A 23,096-nucleotide genomic window follows, 5' to 3' on the forward strand; every position below is an offset into this window, starting at 1 on the left:
TAAATAAATAGGATTTCATAGATCAGACCAGACTGTTGTAGAGCATCACTTTTAGAGTCTGCAACTTTTAAGCGCTCATGGAATGCATCAGGAACCAACTTGATTACCTATATTTAGCAGAGTCTAGCCAACAGTAGATGCAGGAGACTTGCTTGGTGACAGAGATTACTGATTGTCAATGAAGTAAAGTTTTGAAAATGAATCAACGGCTAGTTTAGAACCCAGTCATATTACCGGCTGCTCTAATGTTGTAAAGCCAGATGATGATTACCTTTGAAAAAAATTCCATGGAAATTTGTTTGGTGATTGTGTTAGTAAAGCATCCTTTTGGTCTATGGGGCAGGTGAAGTAGATTTTACCTGTTTCAGTGGCATAAATAAGGATAGTGTGGTCAGCACTGCCTAGCTGCCTGTACTAACACTAGTCAAGTGCCCATCACAGCTGGGTGGACTCAAGACCTGGATCTGAACTCAAGAGGTATTAGGAGTCAATGGCAATGCTTCTGGTGTTTTGTCATTATTTTAAAAAGAATATTAACAGTATTTGCAAATAAACACACTTCTAATTTTTACATATCTGTTGTTCTAAAGACTTAACAGAATAAGATAAACATTTGAAATCCAAGTTAACTTTATTATGTATTTTTACACAATAGCTTGAAAGAATTTTACAATTTTAGCCCGAGAATAAAAAATGATTAAAAATTTCTCTACATTTCCTACAACGGAAACTCATTCTAAAACAAATATATTTTGACAAGCAATATTACTTAATTATACAAACTTTGTTGATTAAAAAGGTTTGTAATAACTTGTAATATTCATGTACATGTGTAAACTGTACACTTTGTATTTAAATTTAAAAATTTACAAGAAACAAACATTAAAAATGTAAAAATATTTATAACATGTATCCTGATAAGATGTATTTCAATTTAGAGCTAAGCTCTATCATATCGTAGTAAAGAAGAAAGGTTACAACTTATGTTAACTATTTCTATTTCCCTAGATTTGTTTTAAAATATTTACTGTAAAAGTAATATATTTTTCTTAAGTAAATGCAAATACAACAAAATATTTAGAGTAAATATCATGTAGTGAGTTGTATTTTCATTTCTATAAAAGGGACGTGTTAAAAAAATCTATGATGGTTTATATAAAATTCAGGGCAGACATTTAAACAATACACAATTTTATGTATATATAATACAAAAAAAGACTTAAACGGAAGACTACGTGTTTTTTAATGAAGGTGCTGTGTATTCCTCCAGATCTTCAAAATGTCTTTTTGTAGAAAGTAGCGTCACATGCAGACTATCCATTATATTTCCATCTTCATCAGGAACCACTGTCAGCTCTACATTATACACATTGGCCTATGCAGAAAGAATCAAAAGAATTAAGAATTACTTATGAAGAGATAATTTTAAAACAGCTTATTATCAATTACACAGGTGGTCAGGCACTGCTAATCTGAAAATTGCGAGTTCTAATCCTAGGACCATGCCTGTAGGAAATCCACCCAGCCCTGATGGGTACTTGACTGAAGTAAGCTAAATTAAAGGCGGCCAGTATATAACTGATCACACTATCCCTTCACATGCTAAGATACTATTGACTGCCAGGTCAGAATGGGTAACAATCCTTTATCCTTTAAGGTTAACAATTAAAGTTTCTGATAATACTTATCTAATTAGAAATTTAATTTGCTTTCCCAAGCCTAATCCTAATGATGGAAGTATAGAAAAAATAAAAACACTGAGCTGACTGCTGTCATTGAATCTGAAGTAGGGTATTTGTAACAACCATAAATAACCTTTCAAACATACCAGTTGTAATGTGGCTAATAAATATCGGCAAATTTCATATTCTTGCTTCCCTCTGACTAACTCTCTAAATGCCCTTTTCTCTCCCCTGACAAGTTGTTCTATTAGATATGTTCCATATCTGTGAATGTCAAAATGCTCATGCTTTTCCTGCAGATAAAAAAAAGATTTAGTAAAGAAAAAAATAATAATTTGGTTAGCCTATACAGAAGAGTTAGCCAGTTTGTATTTTTCACAGATAGGGTAAAGAGATTAAAACCACAGCCAGCAGTCAAAAATAAAATCTACATGGTTTACCTCTTCTTCCAATTTTGGTTTTATTTTTTCTTCCCATTCAGAGACTCTCCGAGATAATTCAGTGATCTGAGCATACTCCGCAGCACTGGCTAAAAACTTTTCCTGGATTGGATAAAAAGTAGTTTTTTTACACAGTATGGTTATTGAAATGAATCTAGCTAATGGTTGGTGTTGCAGTGTGCTGGAGGAGTCTAAAAGGATAGGACACAGCTGGTAAAGGCTGAAAAGAGTGGCAGGAGACCGGGCCTTTGTCAAAGCTATATTCCTTATGGAATAACGATGAAGTTAATAGTTAGATAAACCAATTTAGATATCATGTTATATAGAATTAACAGTGTTTAAATGGTTATTTAAACAAGTCATATCAGCTAAGCCAAGAAAATTTTTATTACCACATGCTTCTGAACTAAGTCCTCATAACTCATGGTGATGTTTTCAGACAGGTTTGAACTAGATCCTGAGGAATTAAAAATTACAGTTTTACAACTTCGCACATCATGTAGACACAAACAATTAACTCCATTGTGTTTATAGCCATTAATAATTTAAATAAAATACTGGTATATCAACATACCTGCTTCTAAATAGGTGGTTAATCGCCTAGCATTACTATGATCCACAAAAATATCTGGATTTAACTGTAACGCTGGTACGTCATCGTCTTCATTATCATCATCTGGTATGGCTGAAAAATAAAGGTAATATTCAAAACAACACACATAACATACCATGAACATGTTCATTAGGAGATCTATAACAAGTTCAACTTACCAAGAGGCAGCACATCCTCTTCATCACCCCCATCGTCACCCAGATTATCTTCTAGCTGCTCTATTGCTTCACGTTCATTTTTCTTTAACTAGCGAGAGAAAAACAATTTTCAAACTAAGAACATATCAGATCCTAATGCGTATTGTTTCAATTTAATACACTAGTAAAATGAAATTTTTTAAATGCATGAAATATTTTAGTAACCTTAACCACAGACTTACAAAATGTGCAAATTACAAAAGAACAGACATTAAATAGTATATACATTTTAAAAAACAAACTAAAACACCAATGGTAGAAGAGGGTGAAAATAAACCAGTGCAACAAATCCATCAAACACTCACAGTTTTTAATTCCTGTTTGATCAGCTCTTCCCTCACTTTATATTCCTTCCAAAAGGCATCTTCAAGCTCTGGGAACTCTGGGACTTTTAAAGGATTTTTTGGAAACTTGGACTTGTGTGAATATACTGCAGAATTTTTTTTAGTGCAAGATTAATTAATACTATGCAGCTAAATGAAATTACTATATAGAACAAAATATAGAAGCTCTAGAGGTATGGGTATACAGTGCTAACGTGTTTATACTAATAAAACTGTAGTTTTCTTTTAAAAACATCAAATTAACGTCATATTTATATTTCTTGTATTTTACAAGTACACAACTGAATTAAAAAACGGAGCTGTTTTAAACAAAAGATCACACTCTACATTTCTCCAGTCATCAATATTTGGACTGTATCTAACTCTTTAAGCAAAAGCTTAACTTATTTTGTGTACGTTTGAAAATTTCAAATTTAATTAATATTAATATACCAGCTATTTACATCGAGAAGTGATGTCTTTACATCTTTAAATTTTTTACAGTGATATATAGTATCCTACGAAGTGTATACTTACGACTCTCAACTACTTCAAATAATGGCGGAAGTTTTTTCTTCACTTCTACCTTCTTTTTTCTTTTCTTTGTTGTGTTATCTTGCAAGTTGGGTGGGATCTTGAATGGTTTTTCTGGAAATTAATAATGCAACAACATAACAGAAGCTTAATTAAAGCCATATGTATGGAAGTAAAAAAGGTGGTGATAATGTTATCTTAAACAATTAAAAAATGTAATTAAAGAAAATTTGGAAATGAATCTTGTTAGAAATAAAGTAAATGTCTTTTAAGTTTTAGTCAAAAGACCAAGTTAAAAAATCATATTGCATCTATCAAAGTACATGTAGTAATACTAAACTTTTGCTGATCCAAGTCCAAATGTCATCAGCATTAAATTTTAAAGAAATTCAATTTTGAAATCTTAATAAAAGTTAATAGGTGGGTCAGTAGTAAACTTCTAAAAATGTAAAAATAAAACAAGTGTCTCCCCTTTGAAGAAATCAAGGTACATAATAGGTGGGTCAGTTTATACAGTATAGTTATAGTATAGTTATAGTAATTCTCTAAAAAATATAAACATAAACCAGTGTCTCCCCTTAATAATAAAAACACTATTTTGCAATAGGTAGGTCAGTTTACTATCACCAACTAATATAGTTACAGTGAGCTTCTAATAATAAAAGGATAAAATCAGTGTCTATTAAAAAAAAACAACAAACATCTAATGTGCCATACACAGATAAACACATAAAATTACTTTTCTTAAGAGGTTTTTCCACAGCTTTGCTTTTTTCATAAGGATCTAGTAACAACCACGGATCATAAGCCTGTTAAAAAAAAAGAAATATTGTGTTAATGTTGATAATGAGAATCTGAATAAAGCAAAATTATCTTTATGAGCAAACAAGCTAATAGTTTAATTATGTTTCTTTAAAACATTTACAGATGTAGACTTACTGGCTTAGTTGTTTGTGGTTTAGCTATTGTTGCTTTTTGACGTGAAGATTTTCTTTGAATGTTGTCCACCTGCAGAAGTTTTAAATAAAGGATAAAGGTACCTTAAAAATATTGATGAAAAAAAAATTAACAGAACAAATCACAATAAGTAGTAGAAAAACAAGCTGACAAGCGCTGTTCATACCAAATTTTCAGCTTCTGGAGCTGTCTCCTTATTATACTGAATATCTCCATCATCATCTTGAATTTTAAAAATAAAATGAACAATTTACAAAAAAACGAAAAAGAAACAACTTATAGTATAAATTGATTAAAATAAAATAGAAAAAAACCAACTCTCCCAATATTCAGTTTATTTTTAAGCGTTAATGAGGCAAGCTTTGATATATCTATAAAAAAAATAACGCATTTTAAGTTAATTATATAGATAAATTGACTTACTGGCTAAAACTGGATTTTCATCTCCATCATCATCATGGTCATCTGGTAAGGGCAAGACCATACTATCACCTCGACCATCGGCAAACTCTTCTTCAACTGAGATAAAAGATAACATGTAAAAACAAACACACTAATACAAAAGATTCAGTTAATCTATTAATTATTTAAGTATGTATAATAATTTACAAACAGGTAAAATTCATACCCAAGTTGTGTAAGAAGGGCTGAAACCTTGGTATATTTAACAAAGCGTTATCTCCCATCTCAAGCAATAAGCTGCCATCAACACTGATGTAGGCTGTGTCTATGTTGAAATCACAGTGGTTTCCCATCAACTCTCCTTTTTTGCTGATAATAAAATTAAAAATCAACACCAAAATCTGCAATGTATCTAAATTAATAGTGTATTATAAATTTTAAAATGTTATACAAATACAGCATGTCCACTTTATTGTGAAATGAATGTAAATTTCTACTAATATCAGCTGCCAGAGGATTAAGTTAAATGCCAGAAAACTGGACTGGAAATATTTTTTGAACTTTTCAACATAATATTTTTACCACTTTAATATGAGAATAAGATTTATTAACTTTTTTCTAAAGATTGTTTTACGTTCAAATATTAACTTTTTAAAACCTAATTTCAAAACAAATTCTTACTTAAAAAGAGCACTGTCTCCTTTTTCAGCTTCCTCTAAAGGAATTAATCTTGTTGGCATTTCAGGAACGGGCCGAACATTCTAGAAATAAAAAGTTCAAATAACTTCAAAATAGGGGGGCGGTGTAGTTTGGCATGGGTACACATGACTGCTTAACTAAAAAATCCATGAGTTCAGACACTGGGTAGATGATACCGGTTAGCTGGGGATAGAAACGCCATCTAGGAGAGAAAACTATACAACGAAACAATTGCTGCATCGCAGACTGTTTTGGGTGGACAAAGGGGTGGAAGAAAAGCAGGCTGAAGTAGAAGTCAAAAGGCCATATGGGGCATAACATGTTAACACTTACATGTAATGAAGGATATTCCCTGCAATATTAAAATCAAGCATGAAAAAGAAACCTCAAAATGACAAACAAAACAACAAACTTAACAGGTCAAGTGTTGCAGTAGAAAGTAGAATTATGATGTTTACCTTATTAGATGTGATATCCTGTTCCTTTGTGTAGGATCCTTCACCATCTGGTATATCATCCAGGGGAAGGAACTGAAATATAAAATATTTATAATTAAATACGACAGAAAAAAAAAACAACTAACTTATGCTGATGGTTGCTAAATAAAACTTTTGAAATATTAAATCCTAATTATTTAAAAACAATGTTTCAATAGGTGTGTATCATCAATATCATGTTTAACCTCTTAGCAAAGAAAAAATGCTAGAAATGTTCATATATATATATATATATATATATATATATATATATATATATATATATATATATATATATATATATCAATAATTATATATCAATAATTTTAAAAAATAATATTTAGGGTGCTAAATAGATAGAATATCATATTGTATTTGTGATTAGGTTGATCTAAATATTCCAAGAAGGCTGAGGAATGGAGTAATATAAAATTTTACTAAATAGCCCACCTGTGCATCTGTATCACCACCATCATTGTCTTCATTATCTGCCCCATTTTCTCCATCACCAGATTTAGCTGTCTTTCTGAATTCACAGAATACATTTTTTTATTGTTTAAATATTATTTTGTTATCAGAGAGAAGGGCAAAAAAAATCACAAGTCAAACTAAAACCATTACACACAATCATAATTAACAACTAAAGTAAAGTATCATCAAAGTAAAGTGAACATACTTTTTTTGTGTGACAAGGTCCAGTACTTGATATACCAAAGAATGTAAGTATTCAACCTAAAAAAAGATTTATAAATACTTATGCATTAAAAATTTAAATAAATTATCCTAATATATAATTCCCCATGTGCGCACTTCTCTCTCTCTCTCTCTGCAAAATATTTTCGCCGGACATCACGTCAGAAACGGCAGCGATATATGGAGAACTTTATACGGACTTTTGTTGAAAATAATATGTTAGATGTTTTAAATGTATAACCACAATTTTATTTAAAGAAGAAAAATAAAAATTAAAGGCGTATTCGAATGTAGAGAAACAGTATTATTTATGCAACAGGAAAAGCATTAATAGATGTGAAAAAGAACGCATAAAACTGTGACGTCACTATTGCTTATACATTAACTAATGACGTCATCTGCCGTGTTTAGAATAAAAAGAAATGAACTATTTCATTCAAATTTGATTTAGATCTACGTACACTATGAAATGTATACAATACAATTTTTCCGGCCTAAACTCATAAAATGTATTTTATTTATTTGGATTCTAGATCCAGATATTCTAGATTCATCTATTCAAATAATACATTTCTATACTCAAGTATTTCAGGCCTTAATTACTTTATTGAAATCTTTGTTTATCAATGCAATTTGCTAATCTCTATAATATATAAAGCAAAGTTGTCGGGTGCCCGATAGGGCAACTCCCGGCGCCGCAGGCGCTTCAAATTTGGCAGGATCTTGCCTTGGGGCGACAGAACACGGGGGCCGGTTGGCCGAAAAGTCTACGATGATGGGGTCAAAACTGACCTCGACTGACCGGCGTCTTATATGAGCTATAAATCGAAAAAAAATGTCCACGGAGGAACCTCTTCATAACTCCTGAGGTCGTAGACCGACCCTCGGGTGAATTAATTAAGCATTCAAATTCTCAATGTTTTCGAAAGCCTAAGCAAAGCTGGGCAGCATGCCTAGTAATTAATAGTGAAATACTTTTAAAATAAACCGGGAGTGATCTCCCCTAAACTTTCTCGAATATTCTTATATAAAATAACAGGGGATGGGAACTCGGGCTATAGACATGATTTTTAATCCATTTTAAATACTTAAAGTTTTAAAAATAGAATAAAATCTCGTAGACAAATTAATTGCACACCAAGTGAACGCCCAATAAAAAAGCGCATAATAGTGCGCAATATTATTATTACTTTTAAAATTTACATTAGTTTTTTGAGAAATCGGAAGTAGCATAAATTACTACTTCCAGTCAACGGAAATTACTCAAAATTTAACAGAAGGTAGAGAATTAGATCTTTTACTTACATGTGAAATTTCATTTATCTATCTGAAATAGTACTCAAGTTATAGGCTTTTGAAAAATTCAAAGTAGGAAAAGTACCACTTCCGGTTATCGGAAATCGCTCAAAAGTTGATACGGATCTACGATTTTGATATAATACTTATATGTGAAATTTCATCAACCTAGCTGTAACGGTACTCAAGTTATCGTGTTTACACACGGACACACAGACAAGATTGCAAAATTATGTTTTTCCGTATCAGTGAGGTGTAAAACGTCGAGATCTGTAAAAATCTCGATTTTTTTTTTTGCACGATTACAATACTTTCTCTATACTTCGTATATACGAGAAAGTAAAAATCAATGGTTAGTAAGTTATTTGTAAAATTAAAATTTTAAACCATAATTTGGTCTAGTTGTCTTATTAATATACAAAGCACATTAAAAAAAAAATTATTTAATTTTTAACAGCATATTGAAAGTTAGTAATTTAGTGTATGATAAATAAGCTCTGATAAATTACTTAGATGCAAAAAACTAATTTGAGTTAACAAAAAGAATAAACTACACTTTTGAATTAATACTTCACCTTTTTAGCGTAGACACCTGCAGATCCTTGAATCAAAAGAGCAGCTTCAGAAAAGTTCATAGTTGTCATTCCATCATCAAATGTAATTTCTATTTTTTCAAGCTATTTCAAGAGGAAAAGTTTAACTAATTAAATTAAAGAAAATTAAAATATGAAATCATAAATTAAAAGAAACAGCCCTCTAATTATAATTGAAACTGCTTTAGTAAACTTTTAAATAAAAAGAATCAATCGTTACATCTTCAAGGTATTCCTCTAGGAAATGAGCAATGTCCACATCCCAGTTTTTGGCCAAATCTCGAATAGGCTGTAAAATGTGAGAGAAACGTTCCTCCAAAGAGCACTGTGATCCATTATTTTGTGACATTTTATATATCAAAGGAACTGTGAAAATAAAATATATAGGCCTAAATTAATTGCTACGAAATCATTTTAAAAAGGAATGAACTTTAAGTTTATTTTACCATGGGAATGGAAAAAAAAATGTACAAAAATAACATTTCTATCATCGCCTGTGATAATCTCTATAATAAAAAATTATAAATTGATAATAGGGAATTTTTTTTTTATAATAATACAGAGAGCAATGTTTTTGGAGGATTCATTTACAATGTTACCAACTTGTATAATGATTGTATGTTTGTTAAATTAAAAACCTATATTTGTCTGCATTAAACAATGACTTTTTTTGGATATAATTTTTTATTAGCCTATTTAATGTTATTTTTTTAATCTGACATTATTTCACTTTAAAAAGGATCGGTTGCTAATCTAGTAGGTCTACAATATCGTCAAAGGTATTAGGTGTATATTGTGGTATTCCCCCTAAATGATCCATATTGTTTCAAAGCTGTTGATCACCATTTGACAAATAAAATTTGTATTAGCCTGCATATTAGTGTCCTAACTGTATGATTTGAAATACGAAGTTGAACATTTCTACTCAAACACCAGCAAAACTAAAAGAACACCTCATTAAGCTGCATAGAGATAGAAATTCAAGAAAACAATGCTCACTGAATTCAAGGTGAATCTGTGTATATCTGAACTAATGCCTGAAAGGCAAGACACTGATTTGCAGTGATGTTGACTGATGCAAAGTTCATTAGCATTGTGTCACCAGTAAAATTTCTAGATCTAGATGTTTGAGTTTAAAATTATTTTTTTAAAAATTTTTTTCCTATTAAGAAGGTGAATGTGAAGCTGGTGAGGCCCATTTCCCAATTTGACAACACTTTAACAATTAGATTCAAGATCGAAAATCTAATCTGGATCTAGTCTACCATAGTGGCCTAAGTCAAGTCTAGTTCTGCTACTGCTAGATTGAATATTTGGATGATATTAGATACAGATAGGCCTAATACTCTTCCGTAAAATAAGTGTGTTGGGTTGATAGTAGTATTGTAATCTCCACTAATTTCAAATTAATTAGGGTTAGGCGTAAATAATGAATATGCAGAATATTGAATATACTTCAATATAGATCTAGTTACAATGTCAATGCATATAGATTCTAGTAGGGATTTTGGTAAAAAAACACTAATCATCATATAAAAATAAAAATTACATATTCTTGTAGAGCTCAACTATATGAAAACAAAACAAAAAAGATTTTCTGTCTAGCTCAAATAGTTTTTTTTTAGCGAATTTTTTTGTGAGGGGTGTAATGCCCTTGCTTTTGCATTGGCCAATTGTGACAAGTCATGGTATACCTGAATAAATTGAGCATAGTTATTTTACTTGCAGTTGTATTTTGTTCATATTTGCAGAGTTGAGCTAGAATGATATATAGAACTTGTATATGCTGTTGAAATAAATAAAAATAATACAGAAGTATATTTTTGTGTTGGCTTCCTTCCATAACCCCAAAAAAACTGTGCTGCGCAAATATGAAAATGTTTCTAAAGCAATGTTTTACAGTGAATGAAAGAACTACAAAGTTAGCAATCTAAAGTAAATGACTTGAACACTGAAATGTGCATATAACTGCATATAACTGCCCCATTATTTTGGGCAGGTGAAGTAGAGTCCATCTTTAAGACATTTTGTTATAAAACTGTGCTGCGCAAATATGAAAAAGTTTCTAAAGCAATGCTTTATATAAATACAGTGAATGAAAGAACTACATAGTTAGCAATCTAAAGTAAATGACTTGAACACTGTAATGTGCATATAATTGCCTTATTATTTTGGGCAGGTGAAGTAGAGTCTATCTTTAAGCCATTTTGTTAAAAGTGAACTGAAGTTATCTGATCAATGTTTTTATGTGTGTATTTTGTATGAATTCTGATTTTCAGCATATAAATATAACTAAGTAAGGGTAAGTAGAACTTGAATACTTAAAATTACAGTTAGCACATAGCTAGTGTAGTGTATTCTAGCAACAGACAGGTAACCTATGTCTGACTCAGCAAAATTTTACTTCAAGCAAAACTAGAACCAGAGTTGAAAAAATGAAAGACAGGTAGATCTATATTAAAATATGTTTAAAACAACAAGTAGGAGATTTGTTTGTACATTACATAAGAATACTGTTGTTAGTGTATCAAAACTAAAAGCCGGCAGATCGGGATGAAGAAATATAACATTGGAGTCAATGGGGGCAACGTGACCTACTTACGGTGACTACTTTCAAATGAGTATTTACTAATGTCAAAGTCAAAATATCCAAAAATAAATATCATTTCTATAAAAATGGGATGTATCTGCTTTGGAAACTTTCATTATCTAAATGGAAACTTTTCAAAAATCGCGTTTTTAAAGCATTTGAAGTTAACCTTTATACCGCGGTAAGACCAAAGCAGAGACAGCATGCAATCAGATCGCTAAGCCATCAAAACAACTGGAAAACCATTCTACTTTTCATTTAACATTAGGAAATGACCTTTTAAACTTAATTAATTACCATAAATTAAAAACTTATTAGTATGCAAAACTAAATCTCGTGCGCCCGGTATCAGAAAGTAATGGGAGATTTCGGGTCATGTTTTTACCGCGATCTCGGCCGATACCGACAAGCCTAATTCTAGATCTAGTAATATAGTTAAATATAGGAGCAGTGTTTCTTCCAGACTTTTTTCACCGGGGGGGGGGGGGGGGGGGGAGAACAACAACATCCAGGGGGGGGGGGGGGGGCGGACACTGTCAAAAGTATACATTTTCTATATAAATTCATAAAATTCCATTTCGTTCGGGGGGGGGGGGGGGGCGGTAGACTTTCTTGCCAAGTCTTGGGGCACCATAATCATAATGAAAGGATGCCTTGTAAGAAACTCTGGATAGGAGCAGTATGAAATGAAGTATGAGTGATAATGGTCTAGACTAGAAGTACCTTTTCTATAATGTAAACTTTAGGCGTATTTCTAGATCTAGATAGCAGATCCAGTCGATATTTTAAAGTTTTCTCCAGGACCAACGCGACCAAGTCAAGTCCAGGTGGTGTCGGATTCTTCGTGAGATGGCAACTCCAACTTGAAATTCAGCCCGACTCTTGGATTTATCAGTTTTAGTAATCATATAGATATAGATCTAACATACAGATAGATCTACAGCAATAGCTAAACCTAAAATGAATCTTTAATAATTTGTAATCAATTATAGATTCTATATTATAAGCCGTACAATTAGAAAAATCTATATTTTCTACAGGCTTGTTATTGTTTATTAGCGGCCATATTTTACATTTAATCAGCCCGCTTTTTGATGTAACGAGACAAGCGATTGGCTAAAATATCTTTCTTTGAAATATTTCACCACTTTATTCTGGTACATAAGAAATAAATGGAAAATACATCGCCAAAATGCCTAAAATTCCGAGCAACCCTAGTACTTTATGAAAAAGCCACTCGTGCTTAGCTTATTTTGCACAGTTTGTCAGCAATACCATGTGGCTACACCAAATTTAATTTTTTTTTTTAGGCTTAGATCTAGATCTAAAGGCTTTTCTTTTTATTTGTTGTTTGACGTCTCCTTTTTTGCGGCGATTTTTTTTTTTCACCCCAAATAATTTTAATTTTATCAGATTTATTTATCGAATTTGTCTTTCATAAAATATTTTTATATAGGCTAAATGTTGATCTAGAACTTGATTTGATTATGCCTTATATTTATTTTTCAAATGATTATGCATTTAAACAATTGGGCTGCAAAGTTTTATCATAGTTTCATGTATGCAGAAGGTTTATTCTGTAGCAGTTTTTTTAAAAAGAAGCAACCGCTAATAAACTAATTGAACAACTTAATATTAACAAACGGCATCACTAGGTAAGAAAAGCCCATCAAGAGTCGTCTATGGAAGATCTAAGCTTTACCTAAAAGAGTTCAAAATCTAAAGATCGTTGTTGATGAAGGAGATGCTAGTGCAAAAAAAAAAAAAAAAAAAAATTAAATTAAAAAAAAAAAATAAACAAAAATTTTGTGAGGGGAGGGGGGGGGGGGGGGATGTTCAAATAGTGTGACGTCACACTTTTCCATTTAAAAAAAGTTATGTTAGTAGCTGAATTTTAGTCGTTATTTCGCTTTTTAAAAATGTTTTAATAAATTGTAAAAGAATTAATTAAAATAACATATTTTGACGGATATCTCAATCGGTCATTATTTAAAAAAAAAAGATCTTTAAAAATAATAATTCACATTCAAATTTGAAAGGTGCGTGAGGATGTAGGCAGTGTTTCTTCCACACTTTTTTCTCCGGGGGTGCACTTGAAATTTTCGGGGCGGACGGGGGGGGGGGGGGGGGGGGGGGGGGGGGGCGAACAACAATTTCCGGAAGGCTGACACTGTCAAAAGTATATATTTTCTATATAAATTCCATTTCGTTCGGGGGGGGGGGGGGGCGGTATACTTTCCTCGGGGGGGGGGGGGGGCGGGGCGGTGTGACATCATCTTAGAGGGGGCGGGGTTGGGCTTGCTTTTTGTAACGATGTGTGAGGAGGGGGGAGTTAAAAGTCGTCAAAAATGCGTGACGTTATTTATGGATTACCACTTCTAAAAAAATCCAGTATATTTGACAGCTGATTATTAAACTCTCCCGCACGTGGAGAAAAAGTCTCAAATGACAGCACTGCTAGCCCCTCTTCTACCCCTAGGAGTGTAGCATGATTTATGGAAGACGCTATAAATGAGTCTATCGTGCAGACTTCGCTGAATCAACATAATGCCGTAATTACAAGATTTTTTCCCCATTAAATCATATCCACATATAGCCTGTTTATTTCAATAAACTGCTGCTGTATATCTGCACTCAAGTAAGTGCTTAGGGGTCGTCGATAAACGACGTCACATGTGTGTGTGGGGGGGGGGGGGGAAGGGCTTCTGAATTAGTGGCGTCGTGCGAAAGGGGGGGAGGGCTCAGATATCCTTAAAATGTTTTAGAAAGGAATCGATGTTTTAAAAAGCAAATAAACTGCAATTTATGCGGGGTTTTTAGTCTGAGGTGTGAGATTATTTCAAGGGCGTGGGTCGATATTTTTGTTGCGATGTGTGTGGATGCGGAAGGTGGGTAGAAATAGTAAAAAAAAAAGTGTGATCTTATTTATGGACGACCCCTTAGTTTAAAATCACAAATATCACACCAAATGATTGGAAAAAAAATTCTTTGCTAAATCAGAAGGCATCTGATTTTCAACATAGCCTACAAAACAAAACGCACATCCTCGTTCCTATTTAAGCTTATCAAAATCCGCGCACTGAATGGGGAGAAAGAGCTTATAATTTTATAAAATTTTATTCTTTCAAAAACTAAATTACAAGTCTAAAGAGCAGAAACTTCAATGAATGCAAAATTACATAATTTATAAGCAGAAAGTTGCGGTTTAATTCTTAGCTTCTGAAAAATTGTGGGATGAAAAAAAGAAAAAGCTGTAAAGAAGATAACTAAAAGGCAATATTTTTTACATCAAGGTATAATTAATAGGTTTAGGCAATGATGCAAATCAATCGGTTAAAAATATTTTCTATTTTTTTAAATTTTAACCCTGGCGGATGGTGGTGGACTTTTCCCTACTAAAGTCCATACGAACATTTGTAGGGAAATAGAAACGTTTTAAATTTTTTGAAACAAATTACCCTTTAAAAAAAAACAAGACAAAAAAAAAACAACAAAAAAAACAAAAAACAAAAACAAACTCCATGTTTTGAAAAAAATGTTCATTCAAATAAAGACTAGGAAAAAAAAAGTTTAACGTCAAAAGGATATCCAATAACAACATAACTAAAAAGGTTGTTTTTGACCTAATAAAATCATATAATCTACATAATCTTAGTACTTGTAGGCACAATCACAGGACCCTGTAGTCAATACAAAATAAACAACATTGCAACAGAAGAGTAGTTTAGACAAGTGGATCAGTGGCGTAGCCAGGAGTTGGACATGGATATATATATATATATATATATATATATATATATATATATATATATATATATATATATATATATATATATATATATATATATATATATATATATATATATATATATATATATATATATATATATATATATATATATCGGTTATAACCATCCACCCCCCCCTTGCCTACGCCACTGACGTGGATTGTGTATCCGTTATTGGAGTTTATAAAAACCTTTGATTTTATTAGCCGCATTGATTTTGTAAATGCACAGCAACTAGATTTATGCAGCTAGCGAATTATTTTGCTGAACACGCAACAGATTCGAATCCCCGAGTAGGAAAACATAATTGGCAGGGAAAACTTGAATCCACTGGACGGGCATGATCAGGTTTCACCCCCACCCCACCCAGGTACTTAGCACCGTGGTGTGGGGGGGGGAGTGGGGCACTTGATATATTCGGGCGTGACGTGGACGATGATTTTAGTGGGTTTTTTTTTTTTTTTACTGTAATTTCCCTCCCATCTAGTTGCCGCTAGTGGTGATATTGATGAATCATCAGAGCACACACGAGATAAAATCTGGCACCATATTTGTTTTTAATATAAACTATAGGCGACTCTGTATTGCTTAACCGCACTCCCTGGTCATTAAAGTCTGAGACGTCATATCGCACACGCATGCGACGTCTTTGCGGACATTCCTGATTAATAAATTAAAAAACAAGTTAATTAAAAAGTCTAGTGACATTTAAGCGCAATTTCATTATGTTATCTATAGCTCTGTCGTAGCGTAAATCAAGAGCAGGGTTAGTAAAACCATTGGTTAGTTATTAAAACGTTTTTTATTTTAAAAAATTTCAGTATTTTACATGTTTTATTTACAATAGAGTTACATGACTAAAAACCATTGCGCGCCTACTGAACGTGATGACGCAGCCATTGAACGTGATGGCGCAGCTATTGAACGTGATGACGCGTGTGGTGTGGTTGGAAAAAATGCCTACTAATTCGGTCCAAATTTTAATTAATTCAAAATTTTTTTTGTGACCAAACGAAAGGATATTTTTGAAAACTTTCTTCGGCAATATTGTTCTAAATTATGGCAGGAATCGATTGGTACATGTTTCAAGTCGCTAAGTGGTCTGGTTGCCGAGATATGGGCAAAAAACTGCATTTTTTCGAGGTTTTTTGGCTTTTCCGGGAAATCCATGAAAGAAACCCGGAATTTTTATGGCCTATGCTCATCCTCGTAACTTGCTTAACATAATTGCTTTGGAATTAGTCCTCGATATTGCTTCGTTGAGGAGGAGATACGACTTAAAGCTGCGGACACACATTCATCCATTCATCCATCCATCCAGAAATGACGGGTTAATAAACGCAATTCTCCAGAATGGAAATTGCGCTAAAAAATAAAATCACATACGACATATTTTTTCGATTAAGGTAACAATTTATGTGTTTAAGTTTTACCAATCCTCTTCTTTAATAACCTTTTGTAAGCATCTCACATATGTTTTAAAAAGTATTAGTGGTGTTTTCTTATTGAACCCATAGCCCATTTACTTCTTCATCTGAGGCTTAACATACGGGACAGTTTGGTCAAATGGTAGATCGTTCGACTGATAACCCGATATTTACCTCTGATCTGAATCTTAACCTATGGGACAGTTTGGTCAAAATATCGACCGTTTACTGATAACCCTAATGACCCCTCAGTTGAATCTTAACGTATGGACGGTTTGGTCGAACAGTAGAGCTCAAGTTCGAATCCCGGTCTCAAATCCCTGAGTGCTGGCCACACTATATCCCTTCATATACCGAGGTCACAGTTGATGTACGTGATAGTTTTGTAAATGCAGTGAAATGCTATTTAAGGTTCTGCTTGTAATGGAGTGATATAAAGTTTTATGTAATGATTGAAAAAGTACATCGTGCTGACAGACGCTGTCTGAAATTAGTCGAATTAGAGCTACGTTGATTGGCTGCAATATAAAAAAAATCAATACCCCCAGCTGCTATATTGGATGTATGTGTCAAGAAAAACGCAAAGTAGCCTATTGGGTTTACCGTCATGTGCAGTGGGCAATAAAAGCCTAACAGTTTAGTTTGAAAAAAATCTTAAGTTTTTTTTAAAGTGTCAAATATTTGGCTGAGTGTTTCGTTGGATGCACTTCTCATGCTAAAGTTTTGTTCATTTGTTTCACTTCTTCTTTCTTCTTCGTTCTTAATTATTAGTGTTGAAGGGGATCGAGATTTATCTGCCAGTGGGTTTGAACTCGAGACTTTGTTCGAATTTATCAACCATGAGCTTTTTACCGACTCGACCACGCCTCCAACACAATTAATCTTTACGTGTCAACTGGTTATGCGCCATTGAGGCCATTGACTCAGATTTCAGCCTGCTTTTCTTTTTGGATTTGCTTCCAGAGCCTTTGTCCAACCAAGAACAAACTACAAGGCAGCAGTTGTTTGATTTTGGAGTTGGACTCCACCCCCATTTTGGACTCGACCACGCTGACCCCTTGTTTCACTTGAATTATGAGTTATTGAGAATGGATTTGCGGTCAAACACCTTTTAGGCAACTAAACCACGTAAATGGTTGTGAACGCACAGACACGCCTTTACACTTATCCATTGCGTCATGTAACATAAAAGGGCTAAAAACTGCTAACGGGTTACGACACACAAGACTAAATAAAACAAAAGCTCGTTACAAATTTACAAGTTTAATGACTATCTACACTATCTACACGCAATGAAAAGCCTATTCTAATGCAATGATACAACAGTAAAACACAAACCTAGAATACAGTAGCTACAGAACTAAACTACACTAACTTGGTAGAGAATAAAGTACTGGACCGAGGTAAACTAAGTACGCTGTCACACACCTTTTATACCCGTACACAAACAAGTATATACTGGACTATGACCACTGGATTACATACAGCCCAAGACAAGAATGTTGAAGATTAGGGGATGGGACAGATTACTACTACCACAAATAACATTCCCCCCCCCTTTCACACCCTTAACCCATTCACTACAATCTCAATGTTTTTTGTTGTTAAATATATAGTTGAAGTTTGAGTTTACGTCAGTTAAAGAATTTAACAAAATTATAATAAATGTGCCGACTCAATCAAATCTATTACCATATGCTTAGCAAACACTCAAAACACACACACAAACACTCAAACACACACAAACACACTCAACACACATACACACACGCGCCCACGCACAACACACACGCAATTTATTTACAATCTTGGCCATAGTTCTTCTTTTCTTTCGAAGAATTAGTCCACCGTATGCGAGCAATCGGTGATGTTTTTCACAGGAAGCATTGAACGTGAGATACTCCAATAATACTCCGTCTTTAATACATTCTACAGAACCAACAAAGTCCAAACGCATCAATGTCTGAATGACGAAAGTATTGACACAAGTCTCCATTAACAAGTAAAGTTGAAGTGAACTCGGATCATCCTTTCCTGTGTTTAAACTCTGGTACCAATTCCATGACCAGCAGGAAAACGATGACCATCAAAGTTGAAGTGGCCTCCCATTATCCCTTCCTGTGTTTAAACTCTGGCACAAATTCCATGACCAGCAGGAAAATGATGACCATCAACAAGACCACGCCTATGATGATGCTGGCAACGGCCAGGTCTTTGGCAGACTTTCCCAGGATTCCAGCCTTGCTGAAGCTGCCCTCGTTCTTGGCTCGCTGGGCCTGAGGAGGAGAAGAATGGTTGATCTATGTTATTGGTTCAATGTCTGTTACTTTGTTACAGATCCATACTACTTTGTTAAAGATCCAGAGCATTTTGTTAAAGATCCAGACCATTTTGTTAAAGATTCATGTTACTTTGTTAAAGATCGATACCACTTTGTTAAAGATCCATACAACTGTATAAAAGATCCATACAACTTTATAAAAGATCCATACTACTTTGTTAAAGATCCATACTACTTTGTTAAAGATCCATACTACTTTGTTAAAAATCCATACTACTTTGTTAAAGATCCATACTACTTTATTAAAGATCCATACTACTCTGTTAAAGATCCATGTTACTTTGACAAAGGTCTATGTACATTTGTTAAAAATCCATATCACTTTATTAAAGTTCCACACTGCTTTGCTAAAGATGCATGTTTTTTTTGGTTAAAGATCAATGGTACTTTTTTTAAAGAGCCATGTTACTTTGTTAAAAATACATATTACTTTGTGAAAGATTTATGCTAATTTGTTAAAGATCCATGTGAAATTCGTTAAAGCTCATGTTTCTTTATAATTTAATGCTAATGAAATTGAATAAGCCGTTTATTATTTTGTTGTAAACTAAACCAAATTTTAGTCAAGTAAGTATTAATTAAAAAGTGAAAAAAAAAAAACAAACAATAAAACAACAACAACAACAAAAAACAACAGACCACAAATATTTAACACTTCTAATTACCAATTAATTAGAATAGAGCTACAACCATCTGTTGAAAAATGAAGTGCTAAGATATTTGAATAGCGATGTCATAACACGCATACTTTCACTAGAGGTAATACATGCCAAACGCATCATTTATGTACGTCATATCCTACGCTTGAGTCAGCTAGATAGCCCAGCAGAGCAATACGGTCAATAGCCTTTCACACTCACCCTATATGAGTAAGCGAGGGCAGCGATACCGACTGGGCAGAAGCAGAAAATGGCAGAGAACAGTGCCAGAATTCTGTGGCTGCTGGGCCGGTACTGGATGAAACTGCTCTCTGAGATTGTTGTGCTTGAGTCTGGTACCTGAAAGAAAAGATATATCAAAAGATAGAGTACCAGAACGTCTTAAAGACGTAAATTATGCAGTGTTTCTTTCAGGCACCTCTTCGGGGGTGGGGGGTGAGGGTGGGGGTTATGCCTCCCCGAAGAAAATCTACTCCCCCCCCCGAACAAAATGGAATTTATATAGAAAATATATACTTTTAACAGTGTCCGTCCCCCGGAAATTTTAGTCCGCCCCTCAAATTTCAAGTGTCCCCCCCCCGAGAAAAAAAAGTCTGGAAGAAACACTGAAATTATGGTTTATGTTAAATTTATTTGCTATAGTTACTTGTGATATATGAAAGCTTCGGTTATGACTACTTGTATTATAGTAAGTTACCGTTCCGTGTAATATAATAATCTAAGGTGCAAATCTAGGTTATGGTTCCTTGCTAAGTAGTTGAAACAGCCATTTTAAACTTTCTAGTCGTCTATTTTTAGTTCAACGCTTACGTATTTATTATGTGCTGACAAGGTCCCCAATGGCACGCCCACCGAGCCATCTTGAGGTCCCGTGTAGGCCATATAAGAGTTAAAGACATCGTCTCCTTGCGGTCTGATGTAAGCTCTGTAGGAGCTAAGATATGCATCACTAGCTCTTGTTTCAGGTATATCCGATTCTGTTGAATATTGAACCAAACAGTATATATCAGGGGTCGGCAACCTTTTGAAGCGGAAGAGCCAAAAGTCACAATTTTCAAAATTTCCCTGGTTTTAAAGAGCCACTAACATTTTTTTATTTCAAATATTTTTTATTTATTAAGATTATTAGTATTTGTTTAAGGAGCTGGAGAGCCGCATCTTGATGTCAAAAGAGCAGCATGCGGCTCGCGAGCCGCAGGTTGCCGACCCCTGGTATATATATATATATATACATATATATATATATATATATATATATATATATATATATAAATATATATATATATATATATAAATATAGGTCCTACATGCACATATACTAATAAGAAAATGTATGTAAATATCCTAAATTGAAAAACTGCAGGTCATACAACTCTTCTTTCAATAAAATATTTGCTCAATATTTCGCTCATTGCTTAGTCACTCCTTGACATCTGTTGTTTTATTTAAAAATTCAAGAAAACATAGTGGAGGGGGCGACAGGAAAGTTGTAAACGCCGAGGCACTAAAACTCTAATTTGGTTAAACTTTTGAAATGTCTAAAAAAGAAAAAAAAAAGAAATTATGTTAAACTTTCAATCCGGCATGTGGCAACACAAAATGGTGACAAATCGGTAAGTGGATTGTTGGACTTTTTTTTTGTTTACTCTCACTCTCCTATTGTGCTGTTTAAAAATTGATGCCTATCACTGGCGTAACAAGAAAAAGATGTCCACCTCACCCCTTGATAATTATTTTTAGTTTCATCAAACCGATACACAGACACACACACAAACACACCCACCCCCAAACACACACACCCCACCCCACACGCGCGCGCACACACACACACACAAACGCACACACACACACACACACATATATATATATATATATATATATATATATATATACTATATGATCGCTATATATGTAAACGCATGTATGTGCATGTATGTGTGTTTATCTAGTATGTGTTTACATTGCATCTAAAATGTCAAACAGGCAAAATCGTTGTTTTAGTCCTCTTTTTGTTTCTACACGCTGGTGTTAAACGAGTAATGATTCTAATAATTGCGTATGGATTGAAGAAGTAAAATATATTAAGAAAAAAATCATCCGCCATCGTAGGTGTTGGTAGTAAAAAGCAACGCCCAATCAGCCGAGTCAAATAGTCCTATTTAATTGGACTGACGGTTTTCTGGTATTAGCGTTTTTTCCCTTCCCCCAAAGCTTTCCCCCGAGAATAGGCAGTGTGGGTTAGTGTCCATTAAAGATAATTTTACCTGAGCAGAGCATTATATTTATATAATCATGGAAAATATATACAATAATCGTTTAAAAGCTGAAACAAATATAAAATTATAAAAGTTAAAAAAAAAAGAAATCAGTAAATTTTTTCCAACTTGTAATATAGTTTAAATTCGGATCACTCCACCCCCTCCCCGCCCTAATAGTTTCGGCCACTTAACCCACCACTATCACTTTTTGTAAATTCATCACGTAGTTCCGCAATTGATGCTGATAATCAACTCACGTCATCGTGACATACATTTAAGGCTATTATTACTTTTCAGCTTGCGAAATACGATTTTGGCTGTCAGACATAAATTATAATAAGCAGACGGGTAAAGGATGTCAATTTATCGTAAGTGGATAGAAAAGATGGAGGGAGGGAATGAGAGAGCGAGAGAATTGTCCAGTAATTGTTTTAGCTTTTAAGTTGCTTCAGTTCGACGGAGAGGTCATGTAAGGGCAGTAACTCCGCAACAAAGGGATACAATTCTGCACAATAATGTAGTTAGCGCATATATTTTCTGGTACTTTCATCACTAAGGTTCATGGTCTATATCTTAAAAAATAGATAATTTTGTAACCTTAGTGTTTTATCTACATTCAATTACCCAGAAGAGTTCAAATTCAAAATTGTCAACGTTGGATAACAGCAAATAGTAACGGAAATAGAAATATCTTCCTTGATGTTTGAGAAACAGGCAAACTCTATTTCATCTGTCCTATGGATCATATATATATATATATATATATATATATATATATATATATATATATATATATATATATATATATATATATATATATATATATATATATATATATTGGATATATCGGTACTTTCCGGTTAACTTACCCACCCAAACACACCTTCCCCTAAATACTGCCTTCATATAAGTTATGTTAAATACCCACATAATTTCCTTCTATGCTCAAATACCTGCCTTTACAACCAATCAGATGATTGTTTATGGCCACATCTAACGATAGCAACAGTTGGTTTCTTACCGATGGTATACACGTCTTTGTCAGACATATCGGCAGACGTCGTAATTGTGAGGATCAGCTCATACCCATCCCATCATGTTCTTTGGTGCCAAGGGGATTAACCTCAC

The 23,096-nt window shown here is 33.5% G+C and overlaps 1 protein-coding gene across 1 annotated transcript; it reads right to left on the reverse strand.

Moving 5' to 3' along the window:
• Positions 1 to 665: 665 nt before the first annotated feature.
• LOC131941057 (condensin-2 complex subunit H2) lies at positions 666 to 12,294 on the reverse strand. Its single transcript, XM_059300034.1, has 20 exons — positions 12,219 to 12,294; positions 9,126 to 9,271; positions 8,888 to 8,989; positions 7,000 to 7,055; positions 6,774 to 6,849; positions 6,306 to 6,377; positions 5,830 to 5,909; positions 5,375 to 5,517; positions 5,170 to 5,265; positions 4,913 to 4,968; positions 4,729 to 4,797; positions 4,529 to 4,598; positions 3,793 to 3,903; positions 3,238 to 3,362; positions 2,894 to 2,981; positions 2,697 to 2,807; positions 2,515 to 2,579; positions 2,123 to 2,224; positions 1,829 to 1,975; positions 666 to 1,375 (listed from the first exon to the last, which is right to left on the reverse strand). The coding sequence occupies exons 2-20, from the start codon at positions 9,252 to 9,254 to the stop codon at positions 1,232 to 1,234; spliced, it is 1,842 nt and encodes a 613-aa protein (XP_059156017.1). The 5' UTR covers positions 9,255 to 9,271; positions 12,219 to 12,294; the 3' UTR covers positions 666 to 1,231.
• Between the last annotated feature and the right edge of the window lie 10,802 nt (positions 12,295 to 23,096).

The sequence above is a fragment of the Physella acuta genome, unplaced genomic scaffold (genome assembly GCF_028476545.2).
Source record: "Physella acuta isolate Inbredline_101_S28 unplaced genomic scaffold, ASM2847654v3 ptg000343l, whole genome shotgun sequence".
In the NCBI taxonomy this organism is placed as follows: domain Eukaryota; kingdom Metazoa; phylum Mollusca; class Gastropoda; family Physidae; genus Physella; species Physella acuta.

Coding starts and splice junctions, on each gene's coding strand:
- LOC131941057 (XM_059300034.1), bottom strand. CDS start 9,254: ATGTCACAAAATAATGGATCACAGTGCTCTTTGGAGGAACGTTTCTCT. Junction 6,378..6,773: donor GTGGTGATACAGATGCACAG/GTGGGCTATTTA, acceptor TTTATATTTCAG/TTCCTTCCCCTGGATGATAT. Junction 4,969..5,169: donor TGAAAATCCAGTTTTAGCCA/GTAAGTCAATTT, acceptor TTAAAATTCAAG/ATGATGATGGAGATATTCAG.